Source organism: Desmodus rotundus, chromosome 4 (genome assembly GCF_022682495.2).
Source record: "Desmodus rotundus isolate HL8 chromosome 4, HLdesRot8A.1, whole genome shotgun sequence".
Taxonomy (NCBI): domain Eukaryota; kingdom Metazoa; phylum Chordata; class Mammalia; order Chiroptera; family Phyllostomidae; genus Desmodus; species Desmodus rotundus.
In genome coordinates, this window is record NC_071390.1 from 42,094,599 (window position 1) to 42,117,230 (window position 22,632).

Consider the following 22,632-nt stretch of genomic DNA (forward strand, 5'->3'; position numbering starts at 1 on the left):
GAAAGTGCAGCTGCTTTGGAGGACCGAACTTACCAGTACTTGTAAGGAAGTTAACGTGTCTCATCACACCTTCAGTGTAAGCGCCCGGCTCATAACTGTCCATCTCACCCGTGACAATGTGAGCAACTCTCGCTGCACGTCCTCTGATGGCGCCGGCAGCTCGGTCCAAATTATCAGCATCCTGGTCTCTCAAGGCTATGATACATTTGTTGACATCTTCTAGGATGTGGCTCTCTATAAGTAAAGAGATCAAATTAATGTCAAATTTTGTATTGAATCACACAAATCCAGCATATTATAATTGACGTTCCCTTCTGACTTCAGATGTGATGCATGTTGAGAATGCAGGCCCTGACAATTGCGGGGGGGGAATACAGACGTAATTTTACTTATATCTCTTTCACAGCAAAATTTGTGAGATGGAGAGTCTTAGATTTTTATCAGCAATTTTTAAGATAACATATTATTTTAGACCCTGGTTCCAGTATACTAAATTTTAGATTTGAGTGATTTGCAGGCAGACAGGGAGGAGTTTCTAGGTAAAAACAGAAATAAAATATATAGTAGAATGCTTAATTCTGATTAAAAGCAACACTTTAGGGATTATCAAACTCTAAAAATACCACCTGTTCTATACACAGTAAAATAAAGCTATGCCATTTCATTCAACTAATGTGCATTGACATGCAATGAGACAACACAATTACAAAATCTTATAGATTAATGAATAATAAAATGTAAAGTATACAATTTTTATATTGTAAAGCAGCAGTCCCACTAGGAGAAAACACACGAAACTGGGCTTTAAAAACATTGACTTGAGGCAAGTGAATCCCTGAGATAGTCGCCCACTCTGAAGAGTGTCTCCTGACCTCTCCCACTGCCTCTCTCTTTGCAGGATTGGAGCATGAAGACAGCAGAGGTCTCAGTATAGCACTGTTTTCTTCTTCTATGAAATGATTACCAACCCCAGATAAAACTCATGAGAGGAGCTGAGCAAATATGTGGAATATCACCAAACATGGGCAGATATGTATCTAAGAAATCAAAAGAACACTAAAGAATGATTGTTTGGCTTCTGGCATTGTCAAATGAATCTCCACTCAAAATCCTTAACAGTTCTATTATTTAAAAACACACTAGAAAACAACTACAACAAAAAGGCCTTACTAATTTCAGGACATATTGTTAACTTTCCTCCTGCCCCCACTCTCTGTATGTGTTGACTACCTGTAAGCTGCACAGGACAGGTATCCATAAAGTGATTTATCTGTGGAGTCACACCTTCCTATTAATGTGTAGAATATAAAATCCAAACTACCAAAGAATACAGTCATTACCAAAGAATAGTGACTTTCTTTGACCTGATGTCTATCACTCCTCTGTAGGCCTATTGTGCTTTAGTTACATTCATTTTATGATTTCCCCAATTCACCATTTTATCCATGTCTCTGTGCCTGTGGCATATTAGAGGCTTGGCCTAGGCTGCTCTATTGTTTTCCTGGATCCAATTTCAACGTGTATGTGTGTGTGGGCTTCCCCACGCAAACAAGCAATTCTCTGGACACCAACTGGGTGTCCTACAGTTCAACTCAACTCTGACACTCTTTACCCAGAGATAGCATCACATTCTGGAGGTTAAGTGTTCGGTCCTCAAGACTTCCTTCCACCTCCAACTTCAGACACCAGTCCCAAGCCCAGGTTATTTCCTCTGCTTCTGACTGTCTAGCTATAAATCAGAGGTTCCCATCACCCCCTCCTTGGGTTCGATCGATTCATTAGAGCAGCTCATAACACACAAGAAACAATTTACTTACAAAATTTATCTTCCATAACTCAGGAACAGCTAGATGGAAAATGCATAGGGCAAAGTATAAAAATAAGGTACAGAGTTTCCATGCTCTTTCTAAGCACAATAGTAAAAGCAAAGTTATAGGATGAGTTTTCTACCAGAAGGAGTAAAGGTACTAGACACCCCTTGTACGGACAGACATGAAGAGGGGGACCTCTGGTAAGGCTAGTTAAGGCCAGAGGTCATCAAAGTTGCCCATCTGGAGTTAAATAAACCCAACTAGCAGTGTCTGATCACCACTGACTTTTGGTAAGGCTCTATACATGGACACATTGTATTGCCCTCTTGGGGAAGGTCTCTGCCTACCCCACCCTCCTGTCAGGGGAACGGTGAGGCATGGGCGGTGAGATGAACCCCAAGGCCAGCAGGAGCAGAAACAGACACTGGGATAACAATGGCCAGCAATAAAGAGGTCACACAGCAACCAGGTTTTGGTCTGTGACCTGGGCTAGGAAGCACTGAGGATACTCATGCCTCCCTAGTTATCCAGTCTCTTTTACAAAGAAAGAAAGTTCGTCTCCCCAAAGATGATAGGCAATGCAGCCTCCATTCACAGTACCTCAACTGATGGTTTTGGGGTGTAAACTTGCCAACTCGTAGAAATTTGACTCTGGGTCCCTCAAGGAGAAGGGTTTGTAGATAATTGGCTTTATAAAACCGGAGTCTGTACTCCTAAATGCAAATTTCCCGAAAGTAACTCTTATCAAGAGAGAAAAACTTTAGCCATCTGAGCAAATCAATTTAATTTAGTTCAGCCGTCCCTCTTCTAAATCAGTGAATTTTGCTTTATAATACCTGTCTCATGAAAGTATGTCTCTTAAATGGTATGTTTGCTAATCCAAAAGCCTATATTTCTACAAGTTATGAAATGCGTTTGCCAATCTAATGAATGCTAATTGCTTGCTTTTAAGCTGTCTGATATAAAGTTGGACTTTTGTCTTTTTCAATCTGTTAAAGGGACAAGGATTTTCCTTTTGCTTTATATTTTTCCCTACTTAATCCCTCTAGACTCTGGCAATTCTTAATGAATGAGTGACAGCAATATGTTTGTTTGCAAAGATCCGAGAAGACCCGTTTCCAAGCCTTGGACTGAAGTGCCATGTCCGTGAGAGACATGCGTGGACTCGGTGTCACCAGGACGCCTAAAGGAATTAAAATTTACTTTCACAGCTAATAGAAGCCCACTGGGGAACTGGCCTGGTAGATTGCTTAGTCATATGTTTCATTGCAGTCTTCCCAGGTAAGGTGAAAAGGTTGCTTTCCTGACAGATGGCAAAGAAGGAACCTCAAGACATTTTTGAGGACCTCAACAACTTGGGGAATTTGCCCAAACCTATAGGTATTGCTGGCAAAGTCTTATGGCAACTATGTGGCTTGGTTTCTTTGCCCTGAGGGGCTTAAGATTCCAGCAAAGCAGATTTTAAAAAATAGCCTGTATAATCAATTGGTATTCTCATGTTCATGAAAATAATAAGGCCATTTTTATTAAAGAGACTGTACTTTCTCTTTAATAAAAATGAGGTTACTTTAGGGGGAGAAATTGTGTTTCAATAGAAATCACAATGCCTGAATGTGAATATTGGAATCTACTGCAGTTAAAATAGGTTTCTGAATTCCTCTGGTTTTCTTCAACCCTCCAAACTAATGTTTCATTTTATCTTCCCATCTTTAAACTAGGAATTATTGAGAACTGAACTTTTTTCTAAGGCTGTGTCTCTATACACCATACTGAATTTCCCTCAACACCTGATTTCATCACCAAAGATGTTCAAACTACAGACAGAAAGGATCTATCACATAACACTTCTTGGCTTTCATTCCTGCAAAGGCCTTGCAATGGAATGCCTTCTCCACTGACATTCTTGCAGACTCAGAAACTGGTTTGTGATTTCCTGTGTTCATTAACCTTTGTGTATTTTTCCTTCTGTTTTGACCTTATTTACCTGATTGTTGTTTACACAGTAAAGGCCTTACTTCAGAAGCCCATCTACAACACTGCCTCAAAAAATAAGACTCAGTGGTTTGGTTGGATTGACTTGTTTTCAGGACTAGATGGCTGAGTCAGTGAAATCTGACACAGTCCATCAGCTTCACTTAAAACTTCTTTCGCTTTTCTGCCCAAATGATTCAGACAGAAAAGGCCCAGAGTTCTTCAGGGGGGGAAATCTTAGAATGTTTCCTTTAGCCTAATTTAGACTAAGGATGGCAAACCAGAAGGCTCCAAACAGGTAGGTGTGACACACCAGGGAATTCACTCCTCCAACCTAATCTGGGACACTGTAAAGTTAGCCCCTCCCTCTATCATCTGGCTTTTACCTCTCATTAGATCTTTAATTGCCATAATTCTCCTTATTTTTGGGCTATGCCTTTTGAACCATCTTGTCAAATTTGTCACTGCTAGACTACAACAAGAATGCCAGCTGGTCCAGTGATGCCACCCTCTAGACATCACATATGCCACCTCTGAAGGACAGCACCAGATTGGCCTGGACTTTGCAAAACCCTTCTTTCCTGAATAAAGACCCCCTTCCTTTTTTGCTCCTTTCTTTCTCTCTTGGGCAGATAGGAAGAATATCTGGGCCTGGGGATAAACAGGACTATACCCCTTGATAGTAAGAAGAAGATACAGAAGATGAGAACTTCATCAAATTTACCCTTGTAAGATTACAAGGTCCAGGATTTATTCAAGGAGGAAATGTGTTGGCATAGGTAGCTAAATGTTAATAAAGGAAGTAAGCACAGGAAATTAGACATTATTAAGCATAATCAACTGGGGAGCATAAGCCTGCTTAACTAGGAAGCTACAGCTTCACACACTCCAGGAGATAGTAGCATTGCCCAGTTAAGGGAATTAACAGCCCTCCCTGCCCCATATAGGAAGCAAAGACTGGCTTTCCAACCTCTCTGGTTCACTTGCCCGGACTATGAGGGGTGGTAAGCACATGTGCAATAGGAGCAAAGATGGTGACCGTAAAGTCCTGTCTGTCTAGCCTGGGAAAAGGACCAGATTGAATAAGGAACACAGGATCCTGAATGATGTAGAAGAGGGAATTGTTAGGGGGAGGACTTAGAACAAGCCCACAAAAGATTGGGAAGTTGATTGATTAATTTGAAAGAGGGCCTGGTCTTTCACAAGCCCAAGATAATATAACCAACTCAACAAAGAAGTTTTCTCTCTCTTTCTCACTCAGTAACACGTGCTCACCACTTTTGTTTGCACTCGCTCTCTCCATAGTAGTGATGTGGTCCTAACAGCCACACTACCAGTAGCCACGTGGACTTCCAGCAGTCTCCAAGCGAAGCCTGGGTGCTAGATAGAGCAGCACCAGCCAGCCAGCCGGAGCACAACTGGGAACTGGACTAAGCTTTGTTGTGGACAAAGCTTGGGCATGGTACAAAATGTGTGGACACTGGCCCTATTTCTGAGCTTGATAAAGATTAGACTTTTTCCATGGCAGGATGGATGGAGAGGGGACATTGGTACCTGAGGGCAGCCTTCTATTTCCACCCAATTATAATCTCATCACACCATGAGCTCGCATATGTGGGTCCCTCAAAATGCTTTCCTTGCAAACCTGTGAAAGAACATGCTTTCCACCAGCAAGACGTCCACCAGCACAGAAGGTTTCTGGACCCAGTCTTTTGGGGTTTTTATGGAGGCTTCATTACATAGGCATGATCCATTCAGCTTCCAGACCATCATCCCTCTCTGGAACTCAGGTGGTGGGACTGAAAGTCCCAACCCACTAAACACCTGATTGGTTCCCCTGGCAACTAGTCCCCATCCTTAGGTCCACTCTCACCTCATTTACATAACAAAAGATACCTTTATGGCTCTCATCACGGAGGAAATTCCAAGGATTTTAGGAGCTCTGTGACAGAAATGAGATGAACCCCAAATATGTATTTCCTATTATAAAATATAATATCACAACTGCAAATCCCCTTTGGTCTGCTTAACCAACTTCTACTATTCTTTCAAGATACTAGTCAAATATTTCATCCTCAGGAAACTCATGCTGACCTAGAACAAGACAAATTTGGTTCCATGTTGTTTAGGATTCCCATGAATGGTCTCTATGTTCCATTAGAACCGTTTTCCCATGTTCTAATGATGTACTATTGAAACTATCTCTCTAGTAGACTAGGAAATATATGGGAGTATGGGAATTTTATCTTATTACTTGAAGTACCCTATCTACTCCTAATATAATACATGGCACTGTTAAGGCTAATAAGAATGTTTGTTGAATGAATGGATAAAGTTCTTTTCTAAGACTCACCTGGGAACCATAAATTATTTTGTGTAAATCCTAAGTCATGGGTTATGAACATATGTAGACACATTTATGTGCCCTTAAATAGTCAAATTGATCTACATAAAAGACAGCCAGGTCATTTGCATGAAAAACATTAAACACAGAAAAGCTTTGTTATAAATCCACTAGAATTTTAACCTAATTAGTAGCATTCAGTTATGAATGTGTCATTAGGCATATAATAAATCCAGGCAAGATCTCCTTGCAACAGAAAATGCATGTGTATCATTACCATCATATTTCCCCTGGAGCTGAGGTACAAGTTTAAATGTGGAAGGCATAATAATCACAAGTTTTTTAAAAGTCCACTGATGTGCAGTTGAATGACACACTAAGAAGCTGTTATTTTCCAAGTATGCTGGTAAGTTTTTAAAAAATAAATACAACACATATGTATCCAATGAATGTCTAATCTGTATTCACTAAAGGTGCTTAATTTTAGGTTTGTAGAGCTGCTTTTGCTTAGTTCTATAAAAATGAAAAGATATTTAGGGATAAAAACAATGTTCATTCTTTGAAGATTAATTATCTAATAAACTATGTAATTTCTGTTTAATTAAAGCTGATATCATAGCTGTCACAAACTATTTTTTAACGAACTTTACACAGAAAAAATGTATACAAAGAATATCCATTAACATAAATTGAGCGCTCACCTCTTCAATAGAAGAATGACATACATGCTCAGCAATTTACGTTGTTATTTGAAGCGGAGAATAAAAACATAGCAAGGAATATTGCTTGTTATGTTTTGATCGGTCTTATAGAAGTGTGTGTGGCTTATTGTTTCAGACTGAGCGACACAACCAGAAGCCATAGGGTTAATCATGTGGAAGCATTATATAGTCAAGGTCACATACAGAAGTAAAAGTCTTAGTGAACATGTACAACATAAAAAACAATATATGAAATAAGTGGCAAGACGTATATAACCAGGCTTAATCATAAGCAAATATATCGAGACGAGGACCAAGTGATCTGTTGATTTACTAAGATTAAATATGGCACAACGGCATCAGCAAAGGTTTACAAAGTTTCCATTATTGGGACACTTTCACATCACCCTGAACTTTTCACCAAATGCCAGCAACAATTATTTGCACAAAATTCTAAACATTGAGTATGAGAAAAAGAAAATAAAAATATTGGGTGCCTCCCACATATGAACAATAATTAAATATTGTTCAGAATATTACATGCTTTGAAACTGCTTGAAGTTTCATCTTAATAGTTTGAGACTGTGAGTTAACATCTAATTTGGAGTGAGAGGTGGGATTTCCTAGTGGTACCAAAAATCTTGAAGTTCCTTATTGTAAGTGTAAAGAATTGCTGAACTACTAGCAATGTCTATCAATCATTTTATAGCTATCCTGATATCCAAAGGGTGATTGCTTTTTGGAAAATAGTAATAAACAAGGAGATAAAGAAACCAATCTTAGAATAAAAGGCACTTCATTTGTTGCAAACTTTCCTGAGTAACTCTGTTAGGTAGAAGTTAAAAACTTTAGGAGGAGGAGGGGTCCGCAGTGCTCAGAGAAAAAGCCCATAAACAAGTTTGGTTAACTGCCTCCCGGCCATATATATGTGTTACAACAGATGAGCACATGTGGTCTGGCAAAAGGTAAGAACTCTGGGAAACAGCCTTCCATACATACCTACAGTTAGGTAGTCATGCCCCCAGGGGAAACTGGCACCACCTTTATCCACCAATTAATGTGTAACTCCCTCACCTCACCTGGCAGACTATGTAAGTCCTCTGGAGAAAGGACCAGACGCCTTGGTGACATCACCTTGCCTTTGCCTATGCTCTATGCCTTTCTCCCCCACCTGGGCAAGGCTCAATGCCTCCCATGAGAATATGTCCCTAGTAAACTTCACTTGCATACTAAGAGGTTTGCTGATCTTTAATTCTTTACTGCACTGGCAAGAAGAACCAAGTTGTTTCACAGCTCCCCCTTCAGTCACTGTAGCAAGTATTAGCACAGTGACATTTTGAAATGCATTTAATTTTTTTTCTCTGATTCTTTTCTTAATTCTTCAGTTTTCCACAATTAGAGCCAGAATTTGTCTCAGGAAAAGTAGAAAACAAAAAAAATCCAGCCAAAACAGAAAGTTAATTTATTAGCTTTTGACCTCCAGAGCAAAATTTTATGAATCTTAACCTGGATAATAGATTGTCCACATTTTAATGTGTAGAAGCACATTTTATTTGCAAAATCCAGACTTCGTTGAGTGGTAAATGATGTTTCCTTTCAATTCCCAAAGCTGGACTTTGAATATATCAATGGCAAAGCCTGAGTGAAGCAGGGTGCAGCCAAGAGGAGGGCCCCAAGAAGGGATTTGTAATGGGGTCCAGGACTCGGGGTGTCCAGGAAATATTGGAAAAATGTGTGTAGGATGTCCTCACCCCCACAGGCCTGAGCCAGGGGGGATGGGACACATGGAACAGGGCCATTCAGAGCTGTTTTGGGTAGCAAGAGCTTTGCAGCTAACCCCTGGCACAGTCATTTAACATATCTATAACCTTTAACTGGTTTCATGGATGTGTTAAGTAGCTGTGGCCATGCTTTGAGCCAGGGGGATGGGACCAAATTCCACCCAAGATGGGACTGGGAAGCAACTCCCCCTGGTTAGAGGGCCTGTGGGAGAGCTTGGAGATGATTGGCTCCATGCCATGGGGCCACACCTGCCCAGACTTACTATGGCAGCCCAGTAAAGCTGGAAGAATACAGGGATGCTGGCAGGTGTAGCTGACTGTAGGAGGAGTCAGAAATGGGGCTGAAAAGGAAGACGGGCACTGGGATTTGAACCTAGGCGCGGCAGCCATAGAAGGGGGAGGACCACAAGGTTTTGGGGGAGAAGAGGAGTAGACCATGCGGGTCTGAAGTAAAGAGTAGACCATGTGGTTCTGAAGTAAAAAGAGAGAGAACCATGCGGTTCTGAAATGGGGAAAAGGACCACATGGTTCTGAAGGAGAGTAGAGAGGACCATGAGGTTTTGGAGTGCTTCTTTTTGCCACATGGCTTAGGCAGCAGGAGAGACTTTGCCTGGAAGAAAAGGGGAGAAAGGACTCTTGCTGGTGGGCCATGAGAAGGTGCCACACGGCTTTGGATTAACTGGAGGTTGCAGCAGCCACACAGCTGATGGTGCTGGGAGCCTGAATCACGGACTTCTACTTCCTTTCCTGAGACACAGTACCCCGGACTGGGTACAGGGAGAGGGAAGGACTGTGCATCTGTGGGCATTCTAGAGGACTTTAGTATCTTATTGAAGACATTAAGCCATTACTCTAAGTCTGTGTAACTTTTAAATAAACAATTCCTTTCCTTTTCACCAGTCTCTGGCATTGAGAGACGTCTTTCCTCTGGCGGCGGGCATTTCGAACCTAGCAGGTGGGCGTGGGGGAAGGAACCTCCAGAGACAGAAAGGGGGAATCCTTTCTGTAATAATTTATCATGAACCACCCCCCCTTGCTCTGTAACATGAGGACATAAAGAGTTTATGCTATAATCCATTTGGGTGGGGAATAATATACCACAACTGTTTCCTCCCCTTAGATATCTGCACACCTAAGACAATATTCTAAGGAGAAAAGAGAAAAGAATATTTTTCTAAAAAGACTAAGTAATAAGCCAAAAGAGGTTGAGTTTCTTAAATTGGCAAGATTGAGTTTAGCCACCCACTACATTTGAGCTCAGAGAGTTAAGCTAATTGATTAAATAGAACGTAATCAACAAAAGAAAAAAGCAAACAAAATATAACCAGAGACATTGAAGTTAAAAACAATCTAACAATAGCCAGGGGGTAGGGGGAGGGGACAATGGAGAGAAGGGTTTTCAGGAGCTACTGTAAAGGACACATGGCCAAAACCAAGGGGAATGGTGGAAGCAAGGGAGGGAGGTGGGTTTGGCTGGGGTGAGGGGGGGAGTAGTGGGGGAGAAGTACAGACAACTGTAATTGAACAACAATAAAATACTTTTTAAAAAAAGAAAAAGAAAAAAATTTCAGTTGAAGTTGACATACAATATTATATTAATTTCAGATGTACAACATAATGATTAGACATTTATATATATCTTACAATGTGATCAGCCTGATAAGTCCAGTATAAGTCCACCATACGTAGTTATTATAATAATATTGACTATATTCCCTATGTTTTACTGTATATCCTATGACTGTTTTATAACTGGCAATATGTACAGCTTAATCCCTTCCTCTTTTTCACCCATTCCCTTACTTCTATCCATTTGACAACCACCCAATTAAGTTAATTTAATTATAAGAAAATAAATTTCTCTTTTCATGCACCTGGATCAATAGCTTTAAATTTAAAACTCCTTATATAGGCAATTACACAAATGTTCAACAAATACAAACATATACTACTTTTTCTTTCTCTTTTACCAAAAGTAACATGAAACTAAAAAGCAAAGGGAATATGCCAGTATATAAGTCAATTTTGTGTATCTACTTAAAGGTGGTCAAAATTTGGCCATAATTTGATCATGATATTTGGTCTCCAAGTTAACTGATATCTTATCAAATAATCTAGACAAGTACTACTTTGAGAATAAGAGCAAGCACGTAGCCCTGGCTAGTATAGCTCAGTGGCTTGAGCACATACCTATGAACCAAATGGTCGCCAGTTTGATTCCCAGTCAGGGCACATGCCTAGGTTGTGGGCCAGGTCCCCAGATGGGGCATGTGAGAGGCAACCACACATTGATGTTTCTCTCCCTCTCTTTCTCCTTCCCTTCCCCTCCCTCTAAAAATAAATAAATAAGGTCTTTAAAAAAAAAAGAGCAAGTTTAAATTAAAAAAAAGAGCAAGCATGTAGCTAAATGTATAATGTTTTAGAATTCCTTTTCTGTTTTTGACATCCTTAAAACTTTGCCTCTGTCTCCTCTTCTGAACCTTAGTAGTGCTATGTGTTAGAAAATGTAAATGATACCAAAGGTAAATAAAGGGAACTCTTTATCTTCAATGAGTTTACATGCTAGTAAAGAGAAGGAATTATTTCTTTAATTGTCTTTTATTCTTCCCAATATACAATAGTCAAAATTATCATCTTATAATTTTAATTAAGTTTTATTAACCTTTATCTTATAAGTTTGTCCAGTTTCTCCGCACTATAAGCTGTTTATTCTTCATTGGACTTCAACCAGCTCAAACTTACCTGACCTACTTTTGACATTAATCCAAAAAAATATAAAGTTCAAGATTTCTATTCCCAAGCTAGTTCTTTACAAAACATACTTATAGGAACTCTGCCATACTTATGCAGATACACATCTATAGAAATGAAAACCACAAAAATACAGTCCCTGAAGCCTTCATATTTCTTTTAGTATGTCTTACATAAGCTCTAATAATAGTTTCTTCTACGAAGTAGTGGAGAGCAGGACCTGGAGCCAAGTTTAGAGCATGTGCAATAGAGCGGTGACTCTGGAGAATGATACAGCCCCTCATCATGCACAGTGCAGCGTGGCACACATGTGTTTACTGATGGGTAACACCAAAGCTCCATAAACCACATGTGCCTGTCGGGATTGCACAAAACAACATACGTCTATCAGAACTGATGTAAATACGTACCTATTGAAGCTGATGCATATAACATGGGCTTATCAGGACTGAGGAAAGCAATATGTGCTTATCCAAATTAAGAAAAATTTGTTTATGGGAAATTGTGCAAAATTAACATGACTTCACATCCAAAAGAAGCATCAAAGCAGAGGACTTCCAATCATGGACACTGCTTCTGGAGAATGAGTCACCCTGAGACGTCCACCTCTGGGTGCACATTCCACCTCCGGGGAGAAAGAGGTAAGCTGTGCTCTCGTCCCTCCGACTCTGCCCTGCAAGAGGCTGACCACCCCTTGGTGCCTTCCAGGCCGGACTTGATCTGGACTCCTGGGACTCGGGTTTATTACTCCCCAATTTTCTTGCATGATGTTATTACTGATTGTTTCTGAGTGGTTATTATTGTTATTTGGTTAGTAGGATTTGGACTGAATCTGCATTAATAAAAGCTGAGTAAATAGCATAGTCAGCTCACTATGCTGGCTCACTGTTGTTTCTCAGTGCCTTTTTCACATGTCATATGGCGACCCGGCACTTTTGGTTCTTAAGGCCCGTGTCAGACAACCCAAGTGGGGAACGAAAGATGGCTTATAGGAAAGACTATGCGCAAAATATACCCTCGTGACAAAAGTAGTTAAAAAAATTATCAAACGCTTGGAAATAGGCAAAAGGCACAATTACTTGTCCTTTCGATGTCCTGCAGGGCAGGCTTTGGGAATCACTCCTACCTAGCAGACATCTAACTCTCCAGAAGGGTGCACCTTTGTGCCACTTGCTGTTTACTACTGGTTAGAATATTTTAAAATTCTGTAGGTGTAGATCCTCATTTTTGTGTTTAAAACTGATAGCTTGTAAATGATTTTTGTCACATAGTAATGTAAATTGATTTTTATATGGTATAGATGGAATAATTTTTGTAGAAAAGATAATTCCAAAGGTTACATTCTTATTGTTCTGTAGGACATTTTTATCAGTTTTGATTCTAAATTAGAAAATTTTTAAGCATTATTTCTTATCCATTTCTCCTTATGCATGCATTATTATCTTGATGGCTCTTAACAATGCATTTTTGACATGTGCTCACTTTAAATTTGTAAAAGTCTTGCTTTCACCTTGGAAAATTATTCTTTGGCTGTGTGCTTTGACTTAGAAACTGCTAATATTCCAACTATTTTCTTTTCTATCCAGGTAAAAAAGTGTAAAGCAAAAATTACATGTGGAATCATAGACCTACATGTAACATGCAAAACTATAAAGGCCCTGGGAGAAAATCCAGGTAACCTTGGATTTGAAAGTGACCTTCTAAATGCAACACTGAGGCATAAATGATGAAAGAAAAAAATTTAAAAATAAGACTTCATTAAAAACAAATAAGCAGCAGATAAACAAAAGACTTGTGCTCTGTGAGAGACACTGTTAAGAGAATGGGAAGACAAGCAACAGACATGGAAAAAATGTGTGCAAAACATACATCTAGGAAAGGACTGGTATCCAAAATACACAAAAAATCTTCAAACTCAATAAGAAACCAATAAACTTAGTTAATATAAGAAAAAGATTTGAGCAGGAACATCAACAAAGAAGATATACAGATAATATATGATGTTTAGTATTAAAAAGATATCTTGTAGGCTTAAAATTTTTCTAAATTTTATAAAAGTCGTGCAAAAATTATTTGTAATATTATGTTGCTGAATATATTGAAAACTTTCCCATTAATTTTAATTGGGCATCAGATATCTCTATACATATTTATAAAGAGAGTTTTAACTCTACAAAGCTCCAGTAATGTTAATATTCTGGGTCTGAATGGAGCCATCGTAGCCAGAGGGAACCTAAAGCATTCTAGAGCTGTCACTAGAGAGATGGTTCTTATGGAAGAAATTAACAAAGCTGAATGCCTCAGCTATTTAGCTATTCAGGTAGAGGAGCAAGTCTGGGGCAACAGACCATTTTATGCTGCTTTTATCTCGACAACATAAACAGAAGAAGTAAACCGAACCTTAGGCATTCCCATTCAGCCCTTTCCATTGATTTCTCCTAGACTGAGCTTTTTCATGTTCGTTGTCTCATTGCTTCCTCTCCCATAGACCTCAAACCTATTAAAATCTAATATCAAAGCACTGGGTTAAAAAAATAGCTTTGAGTATGTTACCAGATTGAACATCAGTACTGTCAGCAGGAACAGTGAGCAATTCCACATTATGCGATAAGCCATTAAGTTCAGCACACTGGATGCTAATGTTGGGTGCCTCTCTTGCCAAATACTCTTGTAAAAAAGTCAGTATTCATTTGGGTGCTATTCATTGTATATGGTTGAAAATACAGAACAACTTGGGTGTCCAATTATGAAATTTGTACTTTTGGGCACAGGGATAAGGAAATTCTGGCACTATTTTAAGTGACTTCTTGAGGTACAATAATATATGGCACATATAATAGAACAGAAACCCCCAAAATAAAATATATCAAAATATAAATGGGGAGATAATGTTAGGAATAAAGTAGTTGTTTATATCTTGGCAACTTTTATTTATTCATTTATTTCCACACAACATTAAGTATATACTTAAATCATTTCAATAACCTTCTAAAATACAATGTTACTCCACATGAAAATAAGAGGCTAACAATTAAAAAGGACAAGACTGTTTTTAAATAGACACTTTAGGAAAGTTTACTTCCCTAGTCAATGAATTTATTTTAAACTCAGTCACAATCTCCTTTTGGTGAAATTTACATTTCTCTTATATTTTGTTCTCAGATGCAAAAAACATTCAGACTAGTCCTTCTCCGTGAGATCAATTTTATTCCACGGTCTCATTTGTGACACTTTCAAGGAAGCTATTAAAATTGGGAATTCATCACACATATGACAAAAAGGTCCATGAGTTCAGAAGCAAATTAAAGGTATGATTTCTGATTTCCAAATCAGTGTCATTCACAAAATATTGTGGACCAATGTGATTGTTTTTAACAATACAGAAGTCAATACAAAACGATATGTAATTAGACAGCAAATCACGAGGACTAAGAAAAAGTGAAGGGTAAAAGGTACTGCTAAAATATATAAATACCATCCTTCCCAGGAACCCAATACACTTCATCTTAACTTAGATTTCCACAAGTCTGTGCTAATCATTGGATTTCCCATGTCATTTCTCAATGAAGTTTCCACACAGCTCTGATGAAAATCATCTAATGAATACTACTCAGTCATCCTATAATCTCTGAACTAGATCTCAATTCCACCAATCAGCAGTTTTTCTCTGTAAAGTTCACTCTTACTTGATATTCCATGTATTTACATACTAATTATTGCGTTTTCTAATTTAACTCTGAAAACTTACACTGCATGTAAAACTCTATTGAGTAAACAGATTTATTCAGATATTAAAAGGATGCTAAATTTTTCTTTTGATCATATTTAATTTTCCCCCTTAGTACATCGGATGTAAGCAGGCAGAAATAATTATCAGTGCAGTTTATTACACTACATTTTAAAAGTACTGAGATCACTACGTGAAGTTGTCATCAATTCAAATTTCAAGAGAATGGTTATAAAGGTTTTCACCTTAACTGTGAGTGGGGTGATCATGTGAAAGTGGTACCTAGAGTTGATGCCATGTACTAACTAACACCTTGTGAACAAAGCCAGTTAATGTGAACGCTGCGGGAGAGCTACCCAATTAAAAGGTAAGACAGCCTTTTTATTTCTCTGTGACAGGTAAAAACGGTAAGGATATGTTCAACAATCTCTGATGTCTCCAAACACGAGAGTTTAAACACAAGTAACTGATACACCGTGGAAGTCTTTGCTAGAGTGAGATCTGTATAAAAACTGAAGAATTTATGAGAAGCTACTTTATTGGGAGATTTTTATGTGACATAACCAATTTTAATATGATTTTATAAGATGGCTTTTTATTGTTTAGATATTTTTTCTTTGTGCATGTCAATGATATTTAGTTATTTTTTTCATGGCATGCAAAGTACAATTCATGTTCTTTGTGTATGGATTTCTAGGTTCAGCCTCGATTCAATTTAGGAAAAGAACATGAGAAATTTAAAACTTCTTATTTGAAGATTTTTAAAAAATTGTTCTTTTATTTCTTAATTCTTTATTCAAGAACAAGTTTCCACCTGGCACAGAGATTCCCCCCAGTGAAAATCGGCATGAGTAGCTGCCAGATAGATGTCCAACAATTGCAGGGATTGCATGGGACCAGTGCAATCTACCGACAAGGTGCTGTGGCTAGAAGACATTTTTTGCCAAGATTCAAAAATGATGAAAGAAACACATGGATGCAAACATCCATATAAGAAGGATGACAGTAGGGGAAGCCAGTGGCGGTGCGATAATGAGCCCAATAATAATAAAATCAGAAAGAAAGGTGACATGACAACAAAAACTGCTGACAGTAATGAGAGGTGAGCTGTTAAGAAGAATGATTAAAATATGAAACAAAACATGTATTTTTTTTTATGCCAAAGCTAAATAAAAAGCAGAGAAATATAATCTTTCTTCAGGGTCTTGTATAAAGGTATGAGACATTTTTTTTTTTAAATGCAAAGAGCCCAGTTGACCTACACAGCTTAGTCTCCCTTTCGTTCTAAAACTCCACCATCTTGTACAAATTCGGGTTATTATCTCAGCAGCCTCGCCTGGAAGGCCATTCCTTGCATTTAAGCATCTCTGCATGAAAAACAGATTCACAACATCTGGTCTGATTTCATTTTCCTTTAATTTTTCTTTTGTTGCGTTTTCCATTTTACTTCTTTTTCCCATTATGTTCATTGGGCTGCAAATAGTAATTTCCACTCATATCTGTAGTTTTTATTTCACTATTTTAGGGTCAGTGGTCTACCTTGTTGCTTCAACATAGCCATAAAATGATCATCTGAGAACTGTAATTACCCTTGCTCTACTCATACAATTTTGGAAAGTTGGCCTGTTTTACTTGATATGGAATTATTCATACCAATAAAACACCTAAGTTAAAATGGGCTGTGAATGACTTTTCAGTGCTATATATGCATGAGATCTGATTTATTTTCCTTTCCTGCATCAGGATGCCTCTTGTATCTTCTGCTCCAGTGAGTTCTCAGCATTTTTAAAAAGAAACCGATCACTTAGAACAGTATAATTTTATTACAAAAAACCCCACAGGAGATATAAGATATATACCTCAAATGATAAACACAAAGCTTCACTTTGACAGTCAAATAAATTCAAACATATGGGATCCCACATTGCATCATAATTTTGGAATGTTGGTACATGTATAAAAAAGTGGGGTTGTCATGAATATTATAAAGGGATATTAATGGACTTAAACATGAACTGGGCTATTTATCTCATTTTTATATTCACATAAAACTTTCAACATAACATTAACAAAATGTCATGTGTCATCAAGGAATATCAAGCCAAAATGCAAGATTTCTTTGCTCCTTCCCCTGCCAGACCATAGACTTTTGCTGTCATCTGAGGAAAATTCCTGTGTGAGCCCCAATATTATCACACTTTCATTGACCATAGTCATATGTGGTGAATTTACTGTAATCATGCTTTGTGCCACCGCTCTCTCCATAATTGTCTTATATGACTTATCATTTCAGTCCTTCAGAGGTTAATTTTTATATGATTTTACTTATACAATTTGCTGTTAGGTACCAAGAAAAAAAACACATTTTCCCTGTTATTAATAATGCCACTTCTCTGCTCCAGCCCACCTCAGTTTATACCATTTGTTTATAAATTGTTTATGTGAAAATTATCTCTATTAAAATAACAAACTCTGAATATAAATGCCTAAATATAACAATGATTTACAACAGCTCTGAAAACAATTGAAACCCTGAAGACATACACATATGCACACTCATAAAAACATATATTTGTATACATGGTTTTTATAGCTCAGATTTAATATTTATAAGGGTGAAAACACTCACAAGGAAAATATGAAATATAGAAAAGGATAAAACTGATAAACCAATTATAAGTCTCAACAGAGTTATTATTAATGTCATACACGTTTGTCTGCTGTTTGTTTTCTGGGAACCAAGAGAAAATGGCAATATAATCTTTTAGATCATCAGGTAATTAGTAGTTTTTATTATTTTTTTCTCCATATAACTTAAATACTCTCTTCACTAACCTCTTTTGTCTTAATGGATGATCAGGCAGGTTTTGTGTGTGTGTGTGTGTGTGTGTGTGTGTCTTTGGCAGATCTACTTCCAACTCTCCCATGTTCATCTTGTAACTGTCCTATTGACTCAATAGAAACCTGGACACAAAATCCAAATTTTCTGGTTGTTGATTCCTTTCCTCCCAGGTTTAATAAAGACTCCTTTCATTAAGAAATCTTTTCATTCTCTCTGCTGTTTGACACATTTCACTTAGCCAAATTTTTTATGGATAAATTTTATTTTAATACTGATTTATCAAGTTCTCATGCGTATTTCCTCTTCTAATATCTTTGCATAATCTAAATACACTCTTTAACTTCCCTGTGGATGGACATTTCTGCCCAGTGTGCTTGGGTGTGCCATAGTCATAGACTATCCAGCCATGGAAACAAGACTGCCACCTACTGACTGAACACTTCTGGAAATATTTTGTAATGCTGGGAGTAATTTTAAACAGCCACTATCACTCTGAAAGTAGTGATCACAAGGTAAATGAGAACATAGAGCAGCAAGAGGATACAGAGAAACATTAAAGCACAGGTAATTTATGTGGCCTTATTGTCAGAGTCCTAGATTATAGTTTTGGCTCTGATACTTACTAGTTCTATAAACTTGGAAAAATTAAGATCCCTAAGCACTAGTTTCTTCATTAATAAAATGAAATAAATAAGAGTATAGTTTCTAAGACTGTTGTAAAGATTAAATTTAAAATATGAGGTCTATCCAGAAAAAGTCCAGCCATTGTTAATATAAAGAGAACAGTCTGTGTGACATCGATGTAACCTGGCAGCCAAGGAGAGTGGACTGGAATGCACATGCTTGAACAATGATCACCTCACTGTACTAGTCAGTGGGGGGCGTAGACCCTGTTCAGTGAGCATGTGTATTGTGTGGCTGTCACATTAAAAATGACTGAGCAAGTAGAGCAACAAATCTGCATCAAATTTTGTGTAAAGTTTGAACATTCTTCCTCAGATATTATTTGAATGATTCAGAAGCCTGCACCTATGGGCAACTGGTGATTGGCAGCTTCATCACTACAACACGCCCACTCATGTATCACATCTCATGCAGAGTTTTTTGGTGAAACATCAAATCACCCAGGTGACTCACCCCCACTATAGCCCAGATTTGTCACTCTGTGGCTTTTAGCTTTTTCTAAAACTAAAATCACTTTTGAAAGGGAAGAGATTTCAGACCATCAGTGAGATTCAGGAAAATACAATGGGGCAGCTGATGGCAATTGGGAGAACTGTGTGAGGTCCCACGATGCCTACTTTGAAGGGGACTGAGTTGTCATTGTCCTACATACAATGTTTCTTATATCTTCTTCAAGAAATGTCTCTTTTTCATATTATATGGCTGGATACCTTCTGGACAGACCTCCTATACATAAAAAGCACAATACCTAAAATCTAGTAAGCATGTAAATTTCATGTATGGTTAATATTTTGATTTTACTTTGGCAAGTTAGGCCCATTCCTAAATTATTCCCTTTCATTTTTTCTAGTGGTAAATAAAATAGCTCAACCTATCCATTCACTTACCTAATTTTTTTACTATAAAATTTTATTACTTATTTTTTATCTTTTAATTTATATATTTTAATGAAATGTATATACATTTAAGGGGATTTAAATGTACAAGAGGATTTATTACATATATATAGTAAAACGATTACTACAGTTAAGCTCATTAGCATGTCATCTCTTTACATAGTTGTCAGTTCTTATGTGATGAGAGGACCTGAAAATGTACTCTGTTAGTGGCTTTTCTGCATTCAGTGCAATATTATTAACTATAACCAGCGTGCCTACACATTAGCTCTCTAGATTTATTTATTCAATATGACTGCAGATTTTACTTTCTGCCAGCATTTCCCCATTTGCCCCATCTCGCCAGCCCCTGGTAACCACTGTTCTACTCTCTGCTTCTGAGTTCAACTGTTCTTTCTATTTTTTTAGATTTCATGTATAAGTGCCCCTATGTGGTATTCGTCTTTCTCTAGCTGGCTTGTTTTATTTAGCGTAATGTCCTCCAGGTCCATTCATATTTTCACAAATGGCAGGATTTCCTCTTTTGACATGACTGAATAATAGTTCATCTTTATCCATTCCTCTATCGACCAGCACTCAGGTTCTTTCCAAATCTTGGTTATTGTAGACGATTCTGCAATGCACATGAAAATGCAGACATCTTATTGTGATCGTGATTTCAGGTCCTTTGGGGATACACCCAGAAGCGGGATTGCTGGATGATATGGTAGTCGCATTCTGACTTTGTTCATACTGTTTTCCATACAAGCTATACCAGTGTACACGCTAACCAACAGTTTACCAGAGTTTTCTTTCTCCACATATTGGAATACTTGTGAACACTTATCTTTTGTGTTCTTGACGACAGCCATTCTAACAGGTATGAGGCCTCATTGTGGATTTAATTTGCATTTCCCTGATGATTAGCGATGTTAATAATCTTTTCATACATTCATTAGCCATTTGTATGTCTTCTCTGGAGAAACACGTATTCTCGTCCTTTGCCCACACTTATATATAGCCATTGGTTTTCTTGCTATTGAGTTGCTTGTGATCATGATATGTTTTAAGTATTAATCGTTTCCCTTATCAGATGTACAGTTTGCAAATATTTCCTACTATTTCATGGGTTGCTTTTTCACTCTTTCCTTTGCTATAAAGATTTTCAATTTGATGTAATCTTATATATATTTTTTTGATTTGTTTCCTATAATATAGGAGTCATATCCACAAAATTAATGTCTACACCAGCAATTTTCAACCTTTCTCATCAAATGGCACACATAAACTAATTACTAAAATTCTGCAGAACACCAAAAATTGTATTATAACTTTTGCCAATCTGACATAAAATGTAGGTATAATTTTGACTCATTCACACTGGACAGCTGTTGCTGTGCCCCTGACTAAATAGTCAGGCATTGCACATTTTAGAAATCCTTACAGCACACTGGTTAAAAATTGCTGGCCTAGACTAATGTGAAGACATTTTTTCCCTATTTAAGAAGCTTTTTCCCTATCATCATCTACTCATTCATTTGAGTGGGAGTGAAATACTCAAAATGGAAAACATTCAATGTACAAATTATTATTTTACTCAGTTTGGAATTACATTTAAAGAGGCAATTAAAACCCTTCTAAACAAAAGGGTAACTGGTTTCATTTCACATGAGTGAAGTGCCTGAGAAAAAAAATCATCTTATAAACACATAGGTGTTATTATTTCATACTATATTGTCACTGATAAGTCAGGGAACAAAAGGTAATCAGCAAGTTAACAGTAAATGAACATTGAAGAGGTATTACTGAATTTAATTATTTGTATTTTTATCATGAAAAGTATTGATTAGATGCATAGTTTAGTAATGCTCTGGCTGTTCATTTTTTACCTATTTATCTCCCTGTTATTCTATAACTTCTTGAAGGAAAACTGCTTTTTCCTCATTTATTGAATCTTCAAAACCAAGGACCATTGGGAATATAAGAAGCACTCAATAAAAACTGTTAAACGAATACTGTACATTGACATTTTTCTTGCATTTTATTCTATTAATTATTTTGCAAATTATATTTGTTTCACTTATATGTGAATATATCAAAAATTAACAGAGACCTGAAATATTATTTGTAAAGTAATATATAGTCTGCTTCATTTATACACAGTACATTGTTTATCATATTTCTACTATGTCCTGTACACTTGGCTAATTTTAATGTAAACAGTAATAATAATTTTAAAAATATTATTTGTTGACTGTGTTTAGATAAAAGCAACAACATATTGCTACATATTATCTTAGAGAACAACATATGAATATATTTATGTAGAGAGGCTAGAGAAAACATTTCATATCTGTTTAAAAAGGCTAGAGAAGAAACATTCAAAGGATGGGAGTGTTGCAGAGGGAAGAATTAGGGGCAATGCTCTAACACCAAGGACTATAAATATCTCCTGATTTTTTCTTATTGTGTAAATGGCATGGAAGAGCTGAGCAACTGTCTACATGACCATGTTTTAATGCTATGACCAATCTGGATTTAACATTGCTATCATGGAAAACTAATAAGGATTTTTTAATACATAAATATAAGTTCATAGGGATGAAAAAGTGTTTTGGAGTCAAGTAACCAAGTTTTTAGTACTTGTTACACAGCTCTAGCTTAGACCTAATAAAAATTTTTGATAGTGTTTGACATTAACACAAAACCTAGAGTTGTGATGCTAAGTCACACAATTTACATTAAATAATTTGCCTGATGTCTGGCACATAATATATTCTCAGTAAATTATAATGTTATTTCAATTAATAAAGGAATTATTTTAAAATACCTAAATATTTAAAAATGTTATTTTTAAATAACTAATGTTATTTCAATTAATAAAGGAATTAGTTTAAAATATCCAATATCTAATGGGATGAATGCTAAATAATTTTTGTATTGATTAACTTTAATCAGTTTGTCTAATTTCAAGTGTTTGCTACTTTTTTTTTTCCTCCTTGAGGAAGTATATGTGTTTCCAGTTGTGTGCAGGAACTCCTACACATTTCCCCAACTCAAAATCACATAAATATCTCTGAAACACTGTCTCTAAAGCCCCCACCCTTCTCTTTGGAACACTACTACCTGCATTTCTTACTCTTTG

General features: G+C 37.1%; 1 protein-coding gene across 2 annotated transcripts in view; it reads right to left on the reverse strand.

Moving 5' to 3' along the window:
• Positions 1-22,632, reverse strand: part of CTNNA3 (catenin alpha 3) — a 1,492,024-nt gene that overhangs the window by 398,971 nt on the left and 1,070,421 nt on the right. For both annotated transcript variants that reach the window (XM_053922528.1, XM_024561168.3), the window contains one exon: positions 34-234. In XM_053922528.1, the coding sequence (XP_053778503.1) occupies positions 34-234 (201 nt within the window). The remainder of the gene's footprint in view (positions 1-33; positions 235-22,632) is intronic.